At 57.2% G+C, this 19346-nt stretch overlaps 1 protein-coding gene across 3 annotated transcripts; it reads right to left on the bottom strand.

The window, feature by feature from the left end:
- Nucleotides 1–1239: 1239 nt before the first annotated feature.
- WNT10A (Wnt family member 10A) lies at nucleotides 1240–14584 on the bottom strand. Of its 3 annotated transcripts, none has more exons than XM_053919082.1 (4): nucleotides 14031–14584; nucleotides 12757–13019; nucleotides 5376–5755; nucleotides 1240–3042 (listed from the first exon to the last, which is right to left on the bottom strand). In XM_053919082.1, exons 1-4 carry the CDS (start codon nucleotides 14144–14146, stop codon nucleotides 2545–2547), a joined length of 1257 nt encoding a protein of 418 aa, XP_053775057.1. In that variant the 5' UTR covers nucleotides 14147–14584; the 3' UTR covers nucleotides 1240–2544. The 3 variants fall into 3 exon arrangements, with proteins under 3 accessions (XP_053775057.1, XP_053775058.1, XP_053775059.1); XM_053919083.1 differs by lacking the exon at nucleotides 14031–14584 and adding an exon at nucleotides 13415–13497; XM_053919084.1 differs by lacking the exon at nucleotides 14031–14584 and adding an exon at nucleotides 13411–13471.
- Nucleotides 14585–19346: the final 4762 nt, after the last annotated feature.

Genomic DNA, 19346 nt, shown 5'->3' with positions numbered 1-19346 from the left:
CCCCAACGTTTCCTCTCTTCCTCCACAGGTTGGACTAGCATGTGTCAGATCGCTGCGACTTGACAGGACTAGTGTCCAGCCCCCTGCCACACCCCACCGCCCACCCCTCCCTCTGGAGGCAGCATGTTCTGCAGTGTTACAGCCCTCCTTATTTCAACCCTGACCCTATACCCCCTATCTTCAGTCTCTCCTTCCCCAGCTCTGTCCTCCTGAAGCACGGAAGGCAGAGGAGGGTGAGGCCAAAGCTAATGCTGTAGTGGACACTGCTGGGAGGGAAGTATCCCCCTCCCCAGGCCACCATTCCCCCATCCCTTTCCTCCTCCTCCCTGGGATGCCATGGCAAGGAACCCAGCCCCCACAGCACTCTCCTGGGTGAACAAGAGGAAAGGAATGAGGCAGGTGTGTCTGGCTGCTCCTGCCTACCCCTCCTCCCTGGGGACTCTCACCCGCCTGCCTGCCTGCCTGCCTGCCTGCGAGGCTGTCTTTGGGGGGATGGGGAGAGAAACCCTGTATTCCACAGAGGCAGAGGAGCTGAGCATGTGGAAGGAAGGCCACACTGCCCTAGGCCATGTCTGGAAGCTGCTGGGACACAGACATTGGAGGAGAAGGAGCTAAGGACAAGCTAGTGGGGTCAAATCTCCTAGCTGGTGGGCCTCCAGGGGCACCTCCTTTCTTTCTCACCCCTCCCTAGGGGCAGGGAGATGTAGAAGAAGGCTAGAGGAATATGGGGGCTTTTTGTAGGCCGGCAGTTGAGGAGAGGAATAAGACATCGTTCTTGTCTGATTGATCAAGAAGGGTGCCATTCTGGGGTGAACTGAGGCAGACAGCAGGATCCCCAGGTGTGAACAGCAGGTGACCTGGATGAAGTAGGTGAAGTGTTCTTTCCCCAAGATCCTGATCCCATCTTCCTCTCTACCACCCTCCTCCTCCTTGAGGGTCTGTTCCAGAAAAACATCAGATCTGAGAGCCAAGGAAAGTGTGGCACGGAACCAGCTCAGCAGTGTTCTCATAGGGATATGGCAGGGAGAATGTGCTTGCTGACCCGCCGAGGGCATCCTGGTTGGGGATCTGGGGGCACAAGAGGCCCAGGAAGGATGTCCCCACCCCACCCCAGTCTTACATACCCACCCCCCACTCTCCTCCCCTGCCTGGACTCAGAGAGACCAAAATCCAGACAGTGAGTCTCCTGGCCCTCCCCCGCCACCCTTCTCCCAGCCGCACCTTTAGCCCCACCTGCTCCCTGGGGCACTGGGCTGGGTTGAGCTGGGTCTTGCCCAGGATTACTCCTCTCAGAGTGCCTCCTGTCTCTGCTGATGGGTGCTGCTGGGCACTGCCACTCGCCCTGGCTTGCGGCAGAGGGTTCAGGCACAAAGTGGACTGCTAGAGTTCTGCCACCAAGGACTCTTGATCCAGCGCCTTGTCAACATCCCCTGCGTCCATCCAGTCCAGGCCCCATCTCTGGTTTGGAAGATAGCTGTAGTCTCCCAACTGGCTCCCCTGCTATCAGTGTGTCCCCCCTTCAGCCATCCCCCCATACATGATCCAGGTGGGAATCAGACCATGACACTTGCTGGCTTAAGACCCTGTCAAGGTTTCCATTCCTCTTAAACAAAATCCCAACCCGTTACAGAGCCTAGGACACATGATGTGACGCTTGCCCCGCACCCAGCTCCTCTCATGCCGATCTGTCCCTTGATTTCTTCACTCCAGCTCCATGAGCCTCTTTGCTCTTCCTCGTCAGAGCTTTGCATTCACATGGCTTCTGCCTGGGAAGCCCTTCCCCTCCATGTGCACGGCTCTCTCTCCGTCATGGGGGTCTAAGCATACGTATCACAGTTCCGAGAGGCCCTCCTGGAAAACCCGGTAGCTTTATCTATAGGAGCCCCACTCCCCCAAATCACTGTACATCCATCACCCTGCTTTAGTTTCTTCATCACACATAGCATTGTCTGAAATGACCTTGTTTGTGTATTTACTTGTTTATTGTCCACTCCCCCAGCCAGCATGTAAACTCCAAGAGGGCAGGTGCTGTCTCTTTTATTCACATCTGTGTCCCCAGCACCTTATGCCTGAAGAGCACCAGGCCACAAAGAGTGCAAAATAAATATTTGTTCATTGAATGACGAGGGGCGGAGGCCTGTTGGGGAGGGTGTCTGGGGCCTCTCTAGAATTACTTTAGCCCAGTTATGTCCATTTCTTCTTTTTAATCCGCTTCCATTCCTTCTCTCCCCCTCCAGGGGAAACGGTGAGGGGATGAAAGGAGACAGGCCTGGGGTTGCCTGGCTGACACTGCCCTAGGGTGTGGGGCCGTTCCCAGCCGAGCTGAGCCGTCTGAGCTTGGGGCGGAGAGTGGAGAGGCAAATCAGTCCTGCGGCCCGAAGAAGTGAGTGATGAGGTCTAGATTTTCCCGTGATTGCAAACCTGAGGACCCTCAAAAGTGGGAGGTTCCTACAAGATTTAGTGGTCCGACCTCCTCTCCCTGGGACTCTGTCAAGATTGCAAGCCGCAGAGAAAGGGCCAGTGTCTGGGCGGGGAGCCCTGAGCTCACTTGCAGACGCTGACCCACTCGGTGATGCGGCACTCCTCGCAGACCACGAAGCAGCACCAGTGAAAGCGGCAGTGGCAGCGCTCGCTGCGCGTCTGGCGCAGGATGTTGTGGCCGCGACCACAGCACATGCTGCCGCAGCCGTCGGGGCCTGTGCTACTCTTGTTGCACAGGCGGCCCACGGTGCCCGCCGAGTCCAGGCGCGGCTCGCGCTCGCAGAAGTCGGGCGACTTCTCGAAATAGACCAGGTCTGCAGGATTGGCCCGGCGGCGTGGCCCGGAAACGCCCGGGGCCGCAGAGGGTGCCCCCGCGGGGCCGGCCTCTAGCTGACCGCCGTTGCGGTTGTGCGGCCGGATGAGCGTGGCTCGGTGGAAGCGGTTGCGCAGCAGCGCCCCCACCGCGCGGAACTCCGGCGTCACCTGCCAGCAGGTCTTGAGCTGGCAGCTGCCTGACGTGCCGTGGCACTTGCACTTCCGCCGCATGTTCTCCATCACCGCCTGCAGAGGGAGGCACTGTCAGAGGCGACGCCTGCGGCCAGCCCCACAGCCCTCCTTCCAACACAAGACACTGGCCTGTGAGAATCAGAGGCTTTTGAAACCAACTGCCATTGAACAGAGGCAAAAGCTGAGGCTGAAGCGGGGTTGGGGGACGGGGTGGCACAGCTCCTGAGCCAGGCTGTCCAGAAAAGAAATCTGCGTGCTCTTCTGCTGCTCTGGCATCCACCTCCCACCAGGCCAGGCCCTGGGGGAATTCCCTCCTTCCTGCTTCCCCCTCCGCTCCCGCCCGCCTTTTTCAGCACCTGCAGGGGGCCCTTGGGGGGGGAGGCTCTTGCTTCCTGAGGGGGGATCCCAGATCCTCAGGGAAATTCCCTCTCCTTCCATCCCTCGATGGGGGCCAAGAACTGGCGTTTGCTGCCCCTACTACATCCCATCCCCAAAGCCTCTGGCCTTGCTCCAGGCTGTGAGTTGGGGCTGCAGGGAGTCTGAGAAAGCCCCTTTCCTTCTCTGGGCCCTGCAAGCTCCTGAGGCTTAAGGAGTGGGAGAGGGACCAGGGAGACACCCCTTCCCCCAGTATACTAGCTGGGGCTTATTCTGCCCAATACTGAGTGCCACCGTTCCCCCTAGAAAATAGTGAAACCAACAGGGCCCAAAGGCTTTCCTTGAACGCAGAATGAGAACAGACCCCAAAGAGCCAGACGACCATCAACCCAATGAAAGTAAAGGGAGAGTTTCCCAGACCTCCAAAGGAGGTGGTTAGGGAACAGAACCTACCCATGGCCTGCCCAGCTCTCAACCTGCTCTGGAGTCTCCTCCCAAAGAAGCCTCACCAGAGGGCCCAGAGGGAGTTGACCACGTCCTTCCCTCCCACCATTCCACTTCAAAAAACACCCTCAGACAGGGAGAGCAGTGATCTGAGCCCCCAGACCTGGGCAGTAGGGCCATGAGAGAGTGACCCTCGTCCTCTGAGTTTTAAAGGACTCCTGACGCCTGCGGTGTCAGCACCACGTGGGAACCAGCCCAGTGCCTGCCCTGGCCAACAGCTCCAGAACATCTGCTTCCCACAGGCAGCAGCCATTAATTAACCAGTTTAACGAGGAGGAGGCGGTGCTGTTGGTAGGGGCTGGGATAGAACTGAAGCTTGGGAAAAGAGCTGCATGGACAGGGCAGGGCTGGTGGGGAGCTGGGCTGGACCTGAGGGTGGACATGCCTCAGTTTACCTCACCTCTAAGTCAGAATGGGAAGAGCTGAATCAGCTTGGAGTTTTTGTGGAAGGAGAAGGTGAACCAGCCTGGGCTGAGAGGCCAGGAGCAAGGGGAGTGAGATGAAAAGGGTGCTAGCCAGAGTGAGGGGGAACCAGGACCAAGGCCTGAGCAGGCCTGGAAGGGCAAGAGAAGGGGAGGAGGCCAAATAATCGGGAAAGGAGGGTGCTGAGCTACCACAAGGGTGAGGAGGCACCTTAGTGTAGGTGGGCACATAGAATGGGCTGCATTAAGCTCCGCTGCCCTGGGGGTGCATCCTGCCTCTACCACTTTCTCGCTGGTTACATCCCCTTGTGTAAGTTTAGTCTCTCTGTGCCTCAGTTTCCATGTCTTAACCTGAGGTTCGTAATAGTACCCTCAACAGGAAGTTGTATGGATTAAACAGGCTAGTATGTAGTAAAGTGCTCCAAACAGTGCCTAACCTATAGTAAGCACTCAGTAAGTCCAGTTTACTAGTACTTTCATTTCCTCTCCGTCTGTCTGTCTGTCTGTCTCTCTCTCTCTTAAATGAATGAGACCTTTGAGTTAGTGTGAACATTGGAGGGTAGGGGAGCCTAGAGCACAGCTCCACAGCAGTCCCTGAGAAGCCCACTTTGAGGAGTTCCCCATTTGCACAGGAAGGTTGGGGAGGAGGGGCGCAGCAGAGGATATCACAGAATCATGGGACACTAGAGCTGATGGGCCTCATGGGTGATCCAGTCCACCCTTCTCACTTCAAAGGGGAGGAGAGAGGGTGGCAGAGCCAGGCCGAGACCCTTGAAGTCTGTCTGCAACCCTGTCTTTCACCCGAGTTCCCAGAGGAAATGAGTAGAGCAGGCTGCTCAGCAGAAGGCTAGCTCTTGAGGGCACAGCTAGCCCTCTGAGTGTTTCTGCACTCTGTCCCCAGTGCTAATGAAGTGCCTAGCACATAGGTGTTCAGTGCATGCTTCTTGACTGGATTAGGAGGGGGCAATGAGGAAATTGCTGAGTTAGGGGGAGCCCTGTGGTCCCCAGAGGAGAGGTAGGCTGGGGGGGCGGGGCTTGGCAGAGGGATTTGGTGCAGAGGGAGGGGATAACGAAGGTAGTTCTCACCTGCCTCCCGACTCGGTTATTGTGGAGCCTCATGCGTGCGTGGATGTCTCTGTGAGGCTCCCGGGAATCCAGAAAGTCCTTAGAGAAGCGTTCCCCAAAGCCCACGTCCGGGCTACAGCCGCCCCACTCCCAAGAGTCCTGCAGGCCAGGGCTGGCAGGGGGCAGGGCTGGGTGTTCGGGAACCCCATGGCTCAGGCCCTTACCGCGCTGCAGCGCGTCCAGCTGCAGGCGGTGCAGCTTCCGACGGAAGGCCTCCTCGTCCCCGCGCCGGGATGCATCACAGCCACACGCCCTCAGTTTGCCCAGGGCGCACGCATTGGACACCGCGTGCACTACGCCGGCTGCGGCGATGGCGTAGGCAAAGGCACTTTCTCGGAAACCTGCGGGTAGAGATCAGGGAAACACAGGCTCAGAGCGGCCTTGACATCCCATTCCTCTGCCTTCCCTACTCAATCTTCTCACCGTATTGAGGGGAAACTGAGGCCTAGTGTTGGGGGAAGGTCTGTTACAGGGCACAGAGTCAAAGGGGGTCACAAATCACATCGGAAGTTCAGCACAGAGGCTGGAGTGGCGGAGGTCTCCCCCTTAGCCCTCCTCTTTTGCACTCCCTTCTCCGTTTCACTACCACCACCCCCTAGCAAGCTCAGAATTTGTGTCTACATCTCTCCTGTTGGACAGAAAGTATCTGGTAAACATTCTTTTGAAGATCAGGTACTTAATCGACTACCTCTCATGTAATAGTTGCATTTTAACAACACACCTGCAGAAAGAAGGCAAATGCAACCGAAGGCATAAATTACCAGTCACGGAATTCCAAGCTGCAGGAAATGGTAATGGGCAGAAAGGTAAGCCAGAAGAGCTGGTGTCGTCCTAAAGCTCCTGGGCTCAGGACTGCCTGCCTGGTGCCCCCTCAGACCCACCCTGGGACCTTCTCTGAGGCCCAGATGTGACAGGCAGAGAAAGGCACCAGCAGAGTTGCCCCCTTTGCTGTCCACAGGACATCCCTGAAAGTCTGCTCTGAAAAGGTCACCACCCAGCCACATGTGGTGAGTCTAGGTCAGCGGAGAGTTGTTTGAGGGATGCCCCAGGGATCCCCTGTGCCTTGCATGGGGTCAAGCACATAGTAGTGTTGACAACTGAGAGGGGAGGGTGAGCTAAGGCAGACACTTCCCCTGGGATGCTCAGGGGGGCACAGACTCCCTGATGAGCCACTATCAGGGACTCAGGGCTGGGCCAGCCTGGCCACTGACTTGTCTATACTGCTTTCCTCCTTGGTGTGCCCAGCCTGACCTGTTCTCTGGGGAAGCCTGGGTAGGTCTCAGCCTGTGGCAGGGGAAGGCCTACTTGCAGAGGAGTGTCTGGCTCCTGGATCCACAAGCTGCTTCTTGCTTATTCTGCATCTGAGAAAGGACTAGCAAGGAGCAGGTTCTGGTACAAGTTTCTGACCAGCCTCTGAACCTGTGTGGGCAATAGGAGAAGCCAAGAGCAATAATAGACCCAATAGAAGGAGGAGAATTTGTGCTTTGGGCCTCTGTTGAGGAAGCCCAAATCTGGCCAGAGACTGATGGCCTTGGGAGAGGTCAGAGGTCCAGAGGAGAAACTCTGAGTCCTTCTAACCCAGCACCAAAGACTTGGAGGACATGCTCTCAGAGGACTCACAGATCCAGAGAGCTGGCCAGCACTGGACAGAGACCCCAGCCCACTCCTACCCTAATGCTCACCATCTGCATCTCAGGGTCTGTCCTCCTCTTCCTGCCCAGCCAAAACAACAACAGCAACAACAATAGCAACAACAACAACAACAAAACAATGAAAAAACCCACACAAGATGTATAATAGTAGTTAAGAATATGAACTCTAAAGTCAGATTGCCTGGTTCAATTCTTGGTTCTTCCACTTACTAAATATCAATAGCTATGTGACCTTGGCCGAGTGACTTGACTTCCCTGTGCCTCAGTTTTGTCATCTGTAAAACAGGGTTACTATTATCTGCCTCATTGTTCTTCCAAGAATTAAATGAGTTAGTAAATTTAAAGTGCTTAAAATAATACCATATTCATAATAAGCACTATATAAACCCTAGCTATTATTGAGGACTTCTTGCTATCTGACCTCACTCACCATTTCTATAGTTTCAGGACATTGTTTTTAGTGTGACCCTGATCAGGGACAGAGCCTAGCAGCTCATGACCCACTCTAGAATAAGTCACCTGGGCCACCAGAAACCATAAAGCAGACTGCCCCTCCCTATTTCCTCTTTCAGCTCATGGCATCTTGGGAGCAGACAGGAAGGGATGGGGATAGGGCTGGAGCCTTCAGAGGAGTTGTTGGGAATTGGTTGGAGCTGCAGAGGAACAGGCACTGCTCTGGGAGGCAGGGCTCAGGGAAAAGGAGGGCAGACCCAAGCTGGAGAGCACACCCTGTGTTTATCCATTGCCTTTTGTCTGTGGAAACACCTCTCTTATTGCTGAGGCGGTCATCAGCCCACTCCTAGGATGTATAGCGATACTCAGACCTCCAGAGGCAGCCCAGGCCTCAGAAATCTCCCCACCATACACACCCACTGTGCCTAAAAGGGATGCCCAAGGCCACAGGAGTTATGAAGGTAGACCTAGCTCCCAGGCCTGACAACTTTCTGCTGAGGGATGTTTGACTCTAGGGAAGACCTGCCACTGAATAAGAAACTCAGGCAACCCAGTTCCCAGTTCCTACGGCCCTACCTATGCATGGAACCAGGAAAGAGCAAGAGGCTGGTCCAGCCCTGGCTGGTGTGGCTCAGTGGATTGACCGTCAGCCTGTGAACCTAAAGGTCACCGGTTCAGTTCTCAGTCAGGGCATATGCCGGGGTTGTGGGCCTGCTGGGGGCATGCGAGAGGCAAACAAGCAGCCAATCCATGTTCCTCTCCCTTCCTTTCCCTCTCTCTAGAAAGAAATTATTTAAAAAAAAAAAAAGAGAGAGGCTGGTCCAGAGGGACGTGCTGGGCCCACCGCCATCTTCCAGGCTCTGTTACATTCAAGGGCAGGCTGGAAGGATCTGGAGAAATGTAGCCCACAGCCTGCAGGGAACATCCATGCCTACCCCCTGGCAGCAAAAGAAACCATCCCATGGACTCTAGTAGCTGTCACATGTAGGTGTGCTCAGGCAGGGTTTGTGTGGTCATCCTCCGTTCTAAGATCCAGGCCTCAGAGAAGTCCAGCCCCCCGTGTCTGCCCCCAGTTCCCATTCAGGGCCCCAGTTTCGGTCCTGGCCCCGACTGTCTGGGGCAGACGCAGGCACTGTGCCATCTGGCCAGCTGGAGGGGGAGAGGGTGGGGCCACGGCCAGCTGGGCTGCCCCGAGCACTGGTGGGGGGCTCGTTAAGACGCACAATTAGCCGCCCTGCCTTTGATCTGGGACAGGGACTGCCAGCATCTAAGTGGAGTCAGCTGCTGCTACAGGCTGAAGCCAACGGCCAGGAAGGGACTGTGGGAGGAGGTCTGGAGGGTAGGGGAGTGTGGAGGAGAGAGGGTTCGGGAGCTAGTGGGAACCAGGAAGGTCCAGAGAAGCTTGAACCCTGTGCATGTGAATCAAAGAATCAGGGAAGGCGAGAGGTCTGGTCTCCATTCCCTCTGTGCAAATAATCTGTGTGTGCTCATGCGCCTGGGCTGAGAGAGATGTAGAGAGTTGTGTGCACATGGGAACACTTAGGGGCGACACTGAATGTGGCTACATGTTCGCTCAGACATGGGCAGGGGGGGGTGTACATCACTTTCATCTCTTGGGCTACTCTTTCACTGCACAGCTCTGCTCTGGGCACACAGAGATCGGGGCAGGCAATAGGGCAGGGGTGGGGCGCAATCTCTAGTCAGCTGGCCTGCACTAGAGTCCTGCTTCCGCAGCTCACTTACAAGCTGTGTGACAAATCCTCTCTTAGCTTCATGTGTAAAATGAGGATAATAACAGGACCTACGGAGTGGGGATTGAGGGTCCTAAAGTATAGATAAAGTGCTTTAGAAAAGTGCCTGACACACAGCAAGTCCACAGTATGTGTTGACTGATTTATTGGGTGCCATTAGACTGATAGGACCTCAGGTAACCCTGGGATATGACTGTCTGTACCTCTGTATTCCCACTGAGTGCTACCACGTACCCCAAGCCTGGAGACCTAGGCATAAAACCAAGACTCTCTGAGGATGGATGTAAAAGGGAGGTGGGAGAAGAGCAAGCCAGGGCTTTGGAGAACAGAGGCTGGGCTCTAATTTGCTGGCTGCCCCTGCACTGGGACCCTGGCTTGCTGCAAGGCCTCATGAACCCTCTTTTCGAGTAGGTCTGGGCCTTAGGGAGGGCATCACCTAAACTGCGTGGGACTCCAGGACCTGCTCTCTGAATCTCCTTCACTCCCTCCAGCGAGCCTCTCTCTGTCCTCTCATCTCTTCTCACTCCAGGGCCCAGGTCCAGTCTGAGGCAGCTCTGTCCTCAAATCTCCCTCAGGTCCCTGCACCCTGAGTAAGAGATGGATGGGTTTCTCTAGTCCTCACAAGGAAGAGCTCCCCTCCAGCTGATGTTCTGCCCAGCACCCCACCCACCCAGGCACCAACCCTCTGGAGCATAGAACAAAAAGCTGGGGATACCAGTGCCTCTGGCACTTAGGATACAGCCTTTTTCTGACTCCAGCCCCCTAGAGGCCCCTCTCCCGGGCCCAATCCCAGGCTCCAGCACCGCCTCCCAATCCTCTCCTTGGCTAGGTAAAGCCCTATTATACGCCCTGCCTTCCCAAGCACCTCCTCTAGGTTGTCAGTCTCCTCTCCTTCTCCGTGCTACATTAGAGCCCTAACCCTTCAGCCCAGCCCACCTCGAGGACAATTAGATGACAGTAAAAGCATTAAGATGGAAGCCCCAAGAGACCACCTCTCCTAGCAGTCTGTATTTTAAACATGGCAAAATGCACCTTTCAGAAACCACATCGGCGGCCTGGGTCAGAGTGGGGCTCCACACCCTGATATTCTACCCGGGGAAACTGAGGTCACCTGACCCCAAAATGGACAGTACGTAGCTTAAAAAGAAGTGAAATTTGGGAAGTGCCCAGACCAGGGGCTGGGTGCCACCAAGAGTGGTCCCATGGGATTTAAATTCAGCTAGTCCTCGAGGTGACAGGCCAAGACCAACCAGGAAATGACCCCATGAGGGTGAACAGGGATGTGGCCTGAGAGAGGGGCGGAATGGTGGTTCTTTGAGGGAGGAGTGGAATTTCCTTCCAGAAGCCCCGAGTCCCCTACTCGAGGGAGAGGTACAGATGAGGTGTCCCAGTTCGGGAGCAGAAGCCCAAGAAGTGTAGGACGTCATTGTTCTGAGGCCGGAGGAAGGAGCCCAGCTTCCCTTCGGAGCCAGGAGCCGCTGTCCCACCCCCTCCCCGCTTTGGGCGCCGCCCCGCCCGGCTAGCCCTGGCAAGTCTCCCCCTCCACCCCTAACCTCTCCCCCCACCCGTCCCCCCAGCTCACCTCCCGCTTATTAAACTGCAGGTGAACCCGGGAGCGCCTGGCGCCGCGCCAACCCGGCGCGGTTCCATCACTCACAGCTCGCCCCCTGTGTCAAAGACCTCACGTTCTCCACCAGACCTCGCGGGCCTTCCCGGGCGCAGCCACTAGGACGCCTGGCTTCCTTCAGTCTAGAGGGGACAGGAGGACCAGAGGGGAAGAGGGGACACCAAGGCCCGGGAGGGGTAAAGAGCTTGCTTTGCCTTGCCCTTTCGGAAGCGACAGGGTGTGAAGCTCAGCGTCCACCCGAGTCCCCAGGGAACAAAACCGAAGCGAGGGCTATGGTGTCCTCACCACCGGGACCCGAGCGCTGGAGGGAGACCGAGGCTTCGGGGTACGCGGGTGACCTAGAAACCCGGAGTGGGAGTGGGCGCGCGGCGGCGACGAGCGCCGGCCTGGCCCGGCGGGGGCAGGAAAGGTGCAGAGGCCTGTCACTTCGTGTCCGCCAGCGCGGGCGTTGGGGCGGGACGGGGCGCCGGCTGGGCCGGCCTGCCGGGGTCCGGGCCCGCGGCTCTCGGAGGGCTGGAGACGCTCGCGCGCGGCGGAGCGGGCGGGGCTGGAGCTCAGCGCCGGGTGGGGGGCGCCCCTTTCAGAGCAGCACTGCTGGGCCCGGGAGCCGTCTGCCGCGGCCCGCAGGGGATTAGTTCGCGGCTGCATGCCGCCACACGCGTCGGGCTGGGCTCAGCCAGGGAGAAACAGCGCCCCGGGCTCGCGGGGGGAGGCAGGAGGGAGAGCAGGCGGGGGCGGGGCGGGCAGCGTGGGGATGGGCCGGGGGAGACTAGGATGGCCTCTGACTTGGGGCCCAGGGAAAGCTCAGAGGGGTCGGTCTTGCTGAAAAGGGAAAGGCCGTGGCTCTCTAAGTTCTCCCTGAAGTCATGGGTCCATTGGAGTCTGATTATCCCAGAAGCCTCAGGTCCCAAGGCCAAAGGGTATAGGAGTACACCTCCTTTCTCCTCCACTGTCAACTGAGAATTGGACAAGTCCCAAGGAGCCGGGTCTCCACACAACCCCGCCCAAACGGCTGAGAGGGGGACATATAGACACCCAGCTAGGCCCATCCAGGGGGCAGGACCCCATCTTCCCCAAAGGACCTGAGTGAAGGCCTAAGATACCAACACAGGAGGTGGGTGTGAGCAGAAGTGAGTGACAAAACCTTCCTCCATCTCCAACCCAAGCCATTCTCAGGGTTGCCCAGGTGAGACCTGGGTCACCCAGCGGTGGGGAGGGAGCACAGGAGCGGGCTTCCATTTCTCTGAGTCGTGGGGGAAAGGGAGTTGGCGGGGCCACCAGGCCTGCTGGGCTGGAAGCGAGAACCCCCCTCACCCCCCAGCACCTCTGATTCAGAGAGAGCTTCCCAAAGCGGCGAGGATGACACAGAGGCTGGTGGCGCGCCCTGCTGGGAAGAGCTTCTTCGGAAGTGCGGACCTTTTACCTGCCCAGGCTTCCCTCACCTACGCCATTTGGCAAAAGTCCCCAACCCCTCTTCATGCTGACTCTGGGTACTTTATCACAGGCTTGCCAACCTCAGTGCTGCTTGCTAGGGAGAGGGTAAAGGGAGGCAGATCACAGATACAGATGTTTCTGGGCCTGACACACTCAGCGTCAATGACGGGACAACCCATGAGTCCAGTCCTCAGGCATGGGACCTGTCACCCTTGGCCCACACAGCCCAGCTGGAGCCACATCTGCCCCGGGTGTTGGGGGGTGGCTTTCGGAGACCAGACAGAGGCAGGAGAGCAGGCTGGCTGGCAGATGGGCACCTGGGGAGGTTGCCAGTTTGAGGGAGTGGGTTGGGATGGTTGGGAGGTCGGCCCTGGGGTGGGGGTGCTGGGTGGGGAGGGGAGAGGAGCAAGATGAGGGGCATCTACCTCTGCTGAAGATGGGACTCTCGTAGGGGATCTTATTTCGAGTCTCGAGACTCGAGCAGTTCCAGCGCTGGTCCCGGAACTGGTGCTGACACTCGTGGATGGCGATCTGGATGCCCTGGATGGCTGAGGCCGCCACGTCAGGGTGGCGCACACACACCTCCATCTGTCGCCTGCTCAGTCCGGGCAACGTCAGGCACACGGTGTTGGCGTTGAGCACGGGCTCCGGGGGAAGGCGGAGGCCCAGAATGTCATTGGGTGCAGACCTGCAGGCATGTGGGATGGGGGTGGGTGAGTGTTTGGGGGACCAGGAAGACCCCATCTAACAGTACACAGTTGCCATAGTCCCCGTGTTTCAACCCTTGCCTTTTAGGTTTGGGCCCGTCAGTGTACCCCTAAAGCATTCTCCTTTCCTTGACCTTCTCACCACTTCCAACAAAACCCATGGAGCTGCACACCCACCCAGGTTAACGCGTGCAAATGCACACATCCAGAATGGCTGCACACGCTGTGTTTAATAAGTACATCCTGGGCAGAGCTGCTCACACACACAGCCTTCCCCAGAAGACCACCCTTAAAGACGTATTTCGGAGAGTCGTATTCTCAAAGACATACTTCCACACAGTGAGGGGAACACCCAGACCCAGGAACACTTACTTACACACATGCCAACTTCATCAGACACAGTCGCACACATACGCAAAGATACACAAATATGCACCGTGTTCGTTTTACACGCTCACCCAGGCGCTCTCACATGTGCACAGAGACTGCTGTTTGCAACATAGCTTGCTGGGCTCACCCCCTCACACACACACACACACACACACACGCACGCACACACACACACAGAACACGTCCATCTGCAGTCGCTCCCTGACCCCACCTGGGCTACACCCTTCCAGCCCCCAACCCCTGTCCCTGCCTGTGGGCCATCTCCAAGGTGGAGCAGGGAAGTTGGAGCTTCCTGGGGTGGGGCGCATTCCCCCAGAACAGCACAGAACTCCAACTTGGTACTCGCTCCCCACCCCCGTACACACACCTTCCCTTCTAGTAGCCATCGCTCTGCTGGGCACAGCCCTGTCTCCTCGGACTGCCCATATTCTGTCACCAGCTCAACGTCCTCCTATGAGAGCACTTTCATTGGGCACCAGAACTCTCCTGCGACACTGTCCCTCCCTCCTTTCAAGGTCCCCTGCCCCAGCAGGAGCGCCAGACGCCCCTGAGGCTGGGGGTCCCAGCTCTCCAGGAGGGCGGAGCGTAAGGTGAGGGCTCACCTGGGCAGGGCGGCAGCCAGCAGCAGGAGGAAGAACAGCAGCGCGCACAGCGCGGGCCGCGGCTGGGGCCCGGGTCGGAGAAGCCGCAGCCAGGGGCAAGGGTGGGTGCTGCCCATGGCGCGTGGGCCGTGACGGGCGGGGAGTGGGGGGCTCACAGCCCAGCGGGACTGGCGAGCCAGGGCCGACGGCGCATGATCCGCGGGGGTCGGGGTGGCTGCGACACACGGCTCCGACTTGGGTCACGGCTTCGGGAGCAGACGGCGCCCGCCTCCCCGATCCATGGGGCAGCGCCCCCGGGCACCGCCCCCGGGGGGGGGGTGGCGGGCGGGCACACCGGGCACCTCCTGGCACAGGGGTCCAGGGAATTTCCCGAGGCCCCCCTGCGACAACTCCTGATACCTCTGGAGGGTAAGGGGGGCCCGGATGTGCTGCGGGCTGGGGACGGGAGGCTGGGGTACCCGGGAGCCCCCCAGCGCTGCGCCGCGAGCCTGTGCTTCCGAGGGCGTGTGGGGCGGGACGGGGTGGGGGCTGGAGGGGGGGCGGCGCTGTCTGTGCCCGGCCCCACCGCGCAGAGAGTGAGTGACTGTCCCAGCTCTGGGAGCTCCGCCGCCTCCTCTCCCCCCGCCCCGTAGAGTGTCTCCGGGCTCTACCCCACGTGACGTCACGACGGGGTGGGTGGAGGAGTGTACGAGACTTGAGGCCACTGCGTCCACTCAGGATTCCGGGTGGGAGCGGCCATGCGGCGGGCAGAGGAAGGAGAGGTGTTGGAGTGTGTGCGCTCAGGCACAGGGAGGTGCCAGTGCGCAGGACGTGCCGGTTTGTGTCGGAAGGTGTGTGTTACTGGGGGGTGTGGGTGCCTGGCTGAGTTGCAGCTGCTGGGGAGCGGTCCCCCTCCCTGCCCCCTCCGCCAATATACACACCTGCAAGGGCTGGAGGGGAGAGGTTGGCCCCTCTACTCGCCTTCCCCACTTCAGGGGGGACTTCCCGGGCTTGGCTGATGAGGCAGGTGTGGGATCCTGCAAAGGGGGTTGGCAGCTTCTGGATCTTGCTCTCCTTCACTGTGTGACCTTAAGCAGGCGCCTGCTGCTCGCTGAGCCACCCTCTTCCCCTGGGAAATGGGGTTGAGGAGGCCCACCCCATCTAGTCACCTCATCTAGCCAATGAAGGTAAAATTGCTAGGACTCCAGCAGCAAAAGCTTGTCTGGGAGCAGAGCACCCAGGGATGGCACATCCCAGGAGGAGGGAATTAGAGAGCCTTTTAATCCTAAAAGTGTGCTTTGAGGTCAGCATATTTCATCCTCTTTTATATCAAAAGAAAATCTTGAGGCTCAGAGAGGGTCATGACTTACTCAAGGCCACACAGCAAGTAGGTGGAAGAGCTGGAACCAAGCCCAGTTCGCTTGACTCTGCACACAGCAGCAACCACCCAGACACTGAGTACTGCTTGCCAAGGCCCTGCTTTCGGAGGGTCCAGGTCTTGCCCTGGCTCTGCCGCCTGTACTTGGTCTTCTGGGAGTTCCCAACACCAGCCTCCTGGCCCAGGTCACTCCTCTCTGGGATCCCTTCCTGTCTTGCCTCCATACCTGAACACTGGGCTGAGTATACTGGACCAGGGCAAGGGCCTGAGAGCCAGAGGGTTGGGGACAGAGGCTTCAGCTTCTGGTTCTGGTTCTAATCTGGGCCCTGATAATGAATCCTAATTCTCACTGTGGCCTTAGCATCCTCCTCTGTAAAATGGGTACAAGCCTCCCACTCTATGCACACACATCCCTCCCAGCCACACTTCTGTTTCTCCGAAGAGAGCCCCTACTGGTTTAAGGACAAACTACTGGGACCTCTGGGCTCAGAGACAAAAAGGGGCACTTTTCCTGGAACTGGCCATTCCTGGGATTTGGAGAGGAGGTGTGGGGCCTCCCCTGTTCCCAGACTGTCAGGTGGTGGAGGCAGCCTGAGCAACAGCAGGCTGACAGCACGCTCCTCCTTTCACTCCCCCATTTCTGCCTGCAGGCACTGCAGCTGTCAGGAATTAAGGGCTTGAGGCTCCTGGGGGTGATGGGGGGTGGGGCTGTGGGGGGGAGCAGTCTGGCTGGACAGCCAGAAAAGAGCCGGGGGCAGGAAGCAGTCTGCGTCAGCCACAGCCTTGTTTGACCCCGTCCACCCCTCCCCTCCCCACTGTCTCCCACCAGGCTGCAGGCACAGGGTGTTTGGGAAGGGTATAGGGAGAGACCAGGCAGGACCAGACTCAACCCAGGAAGGAAGCATGAGCCCAGGGTGGGAGAGGGCACCGGCAGGGGCAAACCAGGCTGAGGAGTCATGCTCCCATTGGCTGCTGGGGAAATTGAGGCCCAGAAAGGATTAGGAACACACTCAGTTAGGAATGTGACACACTGATTGGGTCCCTCATCCTCCTTACTCCCTGTCTAGTGCCCACACTAGCATTTCCTGTGATCCACGCATCATATGTATCCCTTGGTGTGGGCCATTGTGGGAATACTGATTCCATTCCCAAGCAGCTGAATCATCCTTTCCAGGGACAAGGCCTGGGGGTCTGAATTTCTAACTGGTATCCCCAGTGATTTTTGCGAGGACCACATTTGGCAAACATTTTTGATCTGCTTGAGGGACTGAATTTTTTTTCCTTTGGCCTCCCTCTAATGAGGGAGGAACTTTTTGCTCTCCCACCCCCTACTGTTCATGAACTATACACATGTACAGGAGAGGGAGAAGACCCTTTCTCTGAAACCCCAGCAGGCAGAGAATGATGCCCCAGCCTTGCTTGCCCTGGGGCGTGGTTCTGGACTGATGACATGAGGGTTTAAAAGCACCCAAGCCTGGGGCAGCCCTCCACACTTCAGGGAGGAGAGGGCATACGTAGGCACAGGGCCTTGGTCTATGTGCCGATGAAGCCCAGAAAGAGTTACATGGGTCACATGGGGCTCTGGCCTAGCCCCATGTGACCCATGCCATGGGCAGCCCCTTTGCCCCACCCTGGGCTCTGGCCCTCAGCTCAGCCCCAGCCCCTGCAGCCGCAGACTGAGACCACAATTACAGGGGCCACTGGGGGTGGGGGAGCACCAGGGCTGCAAGGCACCTCGGAGAATGGTTCCAGCTGTGGTGGCTCTGGAGGAGGTTTCAGGGAAGGGTGAGCTGCGGAGGCACCAGGGTGAGAACAGGTGGGACCTTCAGCCCTGATGTTCTGCCAGAGAGGGTTGTCTTGGTGAGGGAAGGAGTTCCACACTGATAAAGGAGCACTTTGACCTATTGTCTGGGTCTGGGGGGCCAAAGCCCCTCAGCAAGGTAAGGGAGCATAGCTTGCTGCTTCAGTCTCCCAAACACCTAATGTGTTTGGTCATTGAAGGGAAGTGGGTATGTTTTTTGAGTCCTCCTGAGCCTTCCAGGAGGCCTCCCGTCCATCTGCCTGCATATCTGGCTGTCCCTGAAATGGTCATGCACACACCTGGAGCATCTCTGTGCTCTTCTCCCATCTCCTTGGTTCCACATGTCCTCCATCACTCAGCCTTGGTGGCTCAGATTGTGCCTGGGGCCGAGCAACTGGATCAGCAGGGGGAGGGGCTGCAATGGGGCATTTCTGAGCTCTCTTTCAAGGCCCTTCCCAGGCAGCAGTGCAGAGCACAGAGCCACCTCTGAACTTAAAGGACCAGGCTAATGGTCAAAATGGTGCCTCTCAGGCCCTTATTCTCACTTTTTGCAGATGGTAGTTCCCAGACTCCTGCTGGGCTGAGTCACACAAGATGGGCCACCAATATGTGACTAGCAGCTAAAGATTGCAGTGTACTCTTTCAATGTACTAACAAGCTGCCAGACACCCCCATTTCATGATGGGAAAACTAAGGCTCAGAGAGATTAACTTGGTTAAGGTCAAGCTAGCAAACCAGGCCTTTTTCACTATATCATGCTACTTCCTCTGAATTCCTTTTAACCTGCTTGAGTTGGTATTAGTTCATGCCACTGCCTCAGTTTCCCTCTCTAAATCAGCCACTCCATACACTCCATACCCTCAGGGCCTAGAAGTAACGAGGGGGAGGGAGACATCCCAGACAGTCTGGAACCCTAGCAGCTTGACCCAAGCTGTCTGTGGGTCTCGTGTTTCTTTTCACCCTACCCTGTCCTACCTACCACTCCGAGTTCCCCAAAGGACCTGTCAGTTGGTCCCTTTTCGTAGGGAAACCGGGCTCAGTGCACCCTCTGGTGGTCTCTGAGAGAAGTACAGGAGATTATTTTTTAAATACCCATTGCAGAGCTGTGGGGAGAGGCAGAGCACTGAATCTAAACCCTGTCTGTAGGGAGTTTCCTTTCGCCTCTGCGTGGCCCACAATGCCAGTTCCACTTTTTTCCCTTGGTAAGTTATCCAAGCCCACTTGGGTCGAGAAGTTCTGAGTCCAAATTCTCCATGCCACATCCCTACTGTCCAGGCATTTAACCTGAGGGAGCCAGGAGAAGCAGGAAGGAAAACCCACGTGCCCCTTCTTCCTTCCCACAGCAACCTATTCCCACCCCCTCTCTATACATGCCACACTCTGGGGCCCCCACCTGATCCTTGCGAGCTGAACCAGGCCATAGATGTGGCTGGGGGGACATTGTAGAGGAAGACAGATGCATTGAAAACCGTGGTTAGGGTCTGTCACATCCAAGATGAGTTCCCTTCCTCGTGTTTCATTTGAAGAACTCTGCTGTCATCCCTGTGCCCCTATTCCCTGTGGTCTTAGGGGGGCTGCCAATCCCAGTCATAGCAGGACATCTTCCTGGACACTGTTATTGGTGCAGGAATAGGCAAGTGACCCGACCTGACCCAACCGGGGTCTCTCAGGACCTCTGCTGGGAAGGCCTTCCTTTTTCAGGTCACCAGCTCTAAGAATGCAGACATAGAGCTGCCATTTAAAGAAAGTCCATCTGCAGCAGGAGAGAATGACGGTGGCATGGAAGGAGACACAAAGACCCTGGCCGGGTAGCTCAGTTGGTTAGAATATATATGCCAAGGTTGTGGGTTTGATACCCTGTCAGGGCACATATAAGAACCAACCAATGAATACATAAATCATGAGAATAACAAATTGATGTCTCTCTCTCTTTCGTTCTACTTCTAAAAATCAATTTTAAAAAAAAGGAGAGGTAGAGATAAGCAGAAACCATAGAGGTGGGGGTGAGGCGGGGGTGGGAAAAGAGACTTAGGACATCCCTTGGGACCATGGGTTCAGCTGTGCCTGCATCAGTCTTACCCCTGGACTTGCCCCTTATACCTATAAGACTCATTAATTATTTTTCTTTGTATCAAGCTAGTCTGAGTTGGGTGTCTAT

Source organism: Desmodus rotundus, chromosome 2 (genome assembly GCF_022682495.2).
Source record: "Desmodus rotundus isolate HL8 chromosome 2, HLdesRot8A.1, whole genome shotgun sequence".
In the NCBI taxonomy this organism is placed as follows: Eukaryota; Metazoa; Chordata; class Mammalia; order Chiroptera; family Phyllostomidae; genus Desmodus; species Desmodus rotundus.
The sequence above is the reverse complement of the archived record's forward strand: the minus strand, read 5'-3'. Positions and strand labels throughout refer to the sequence as shown.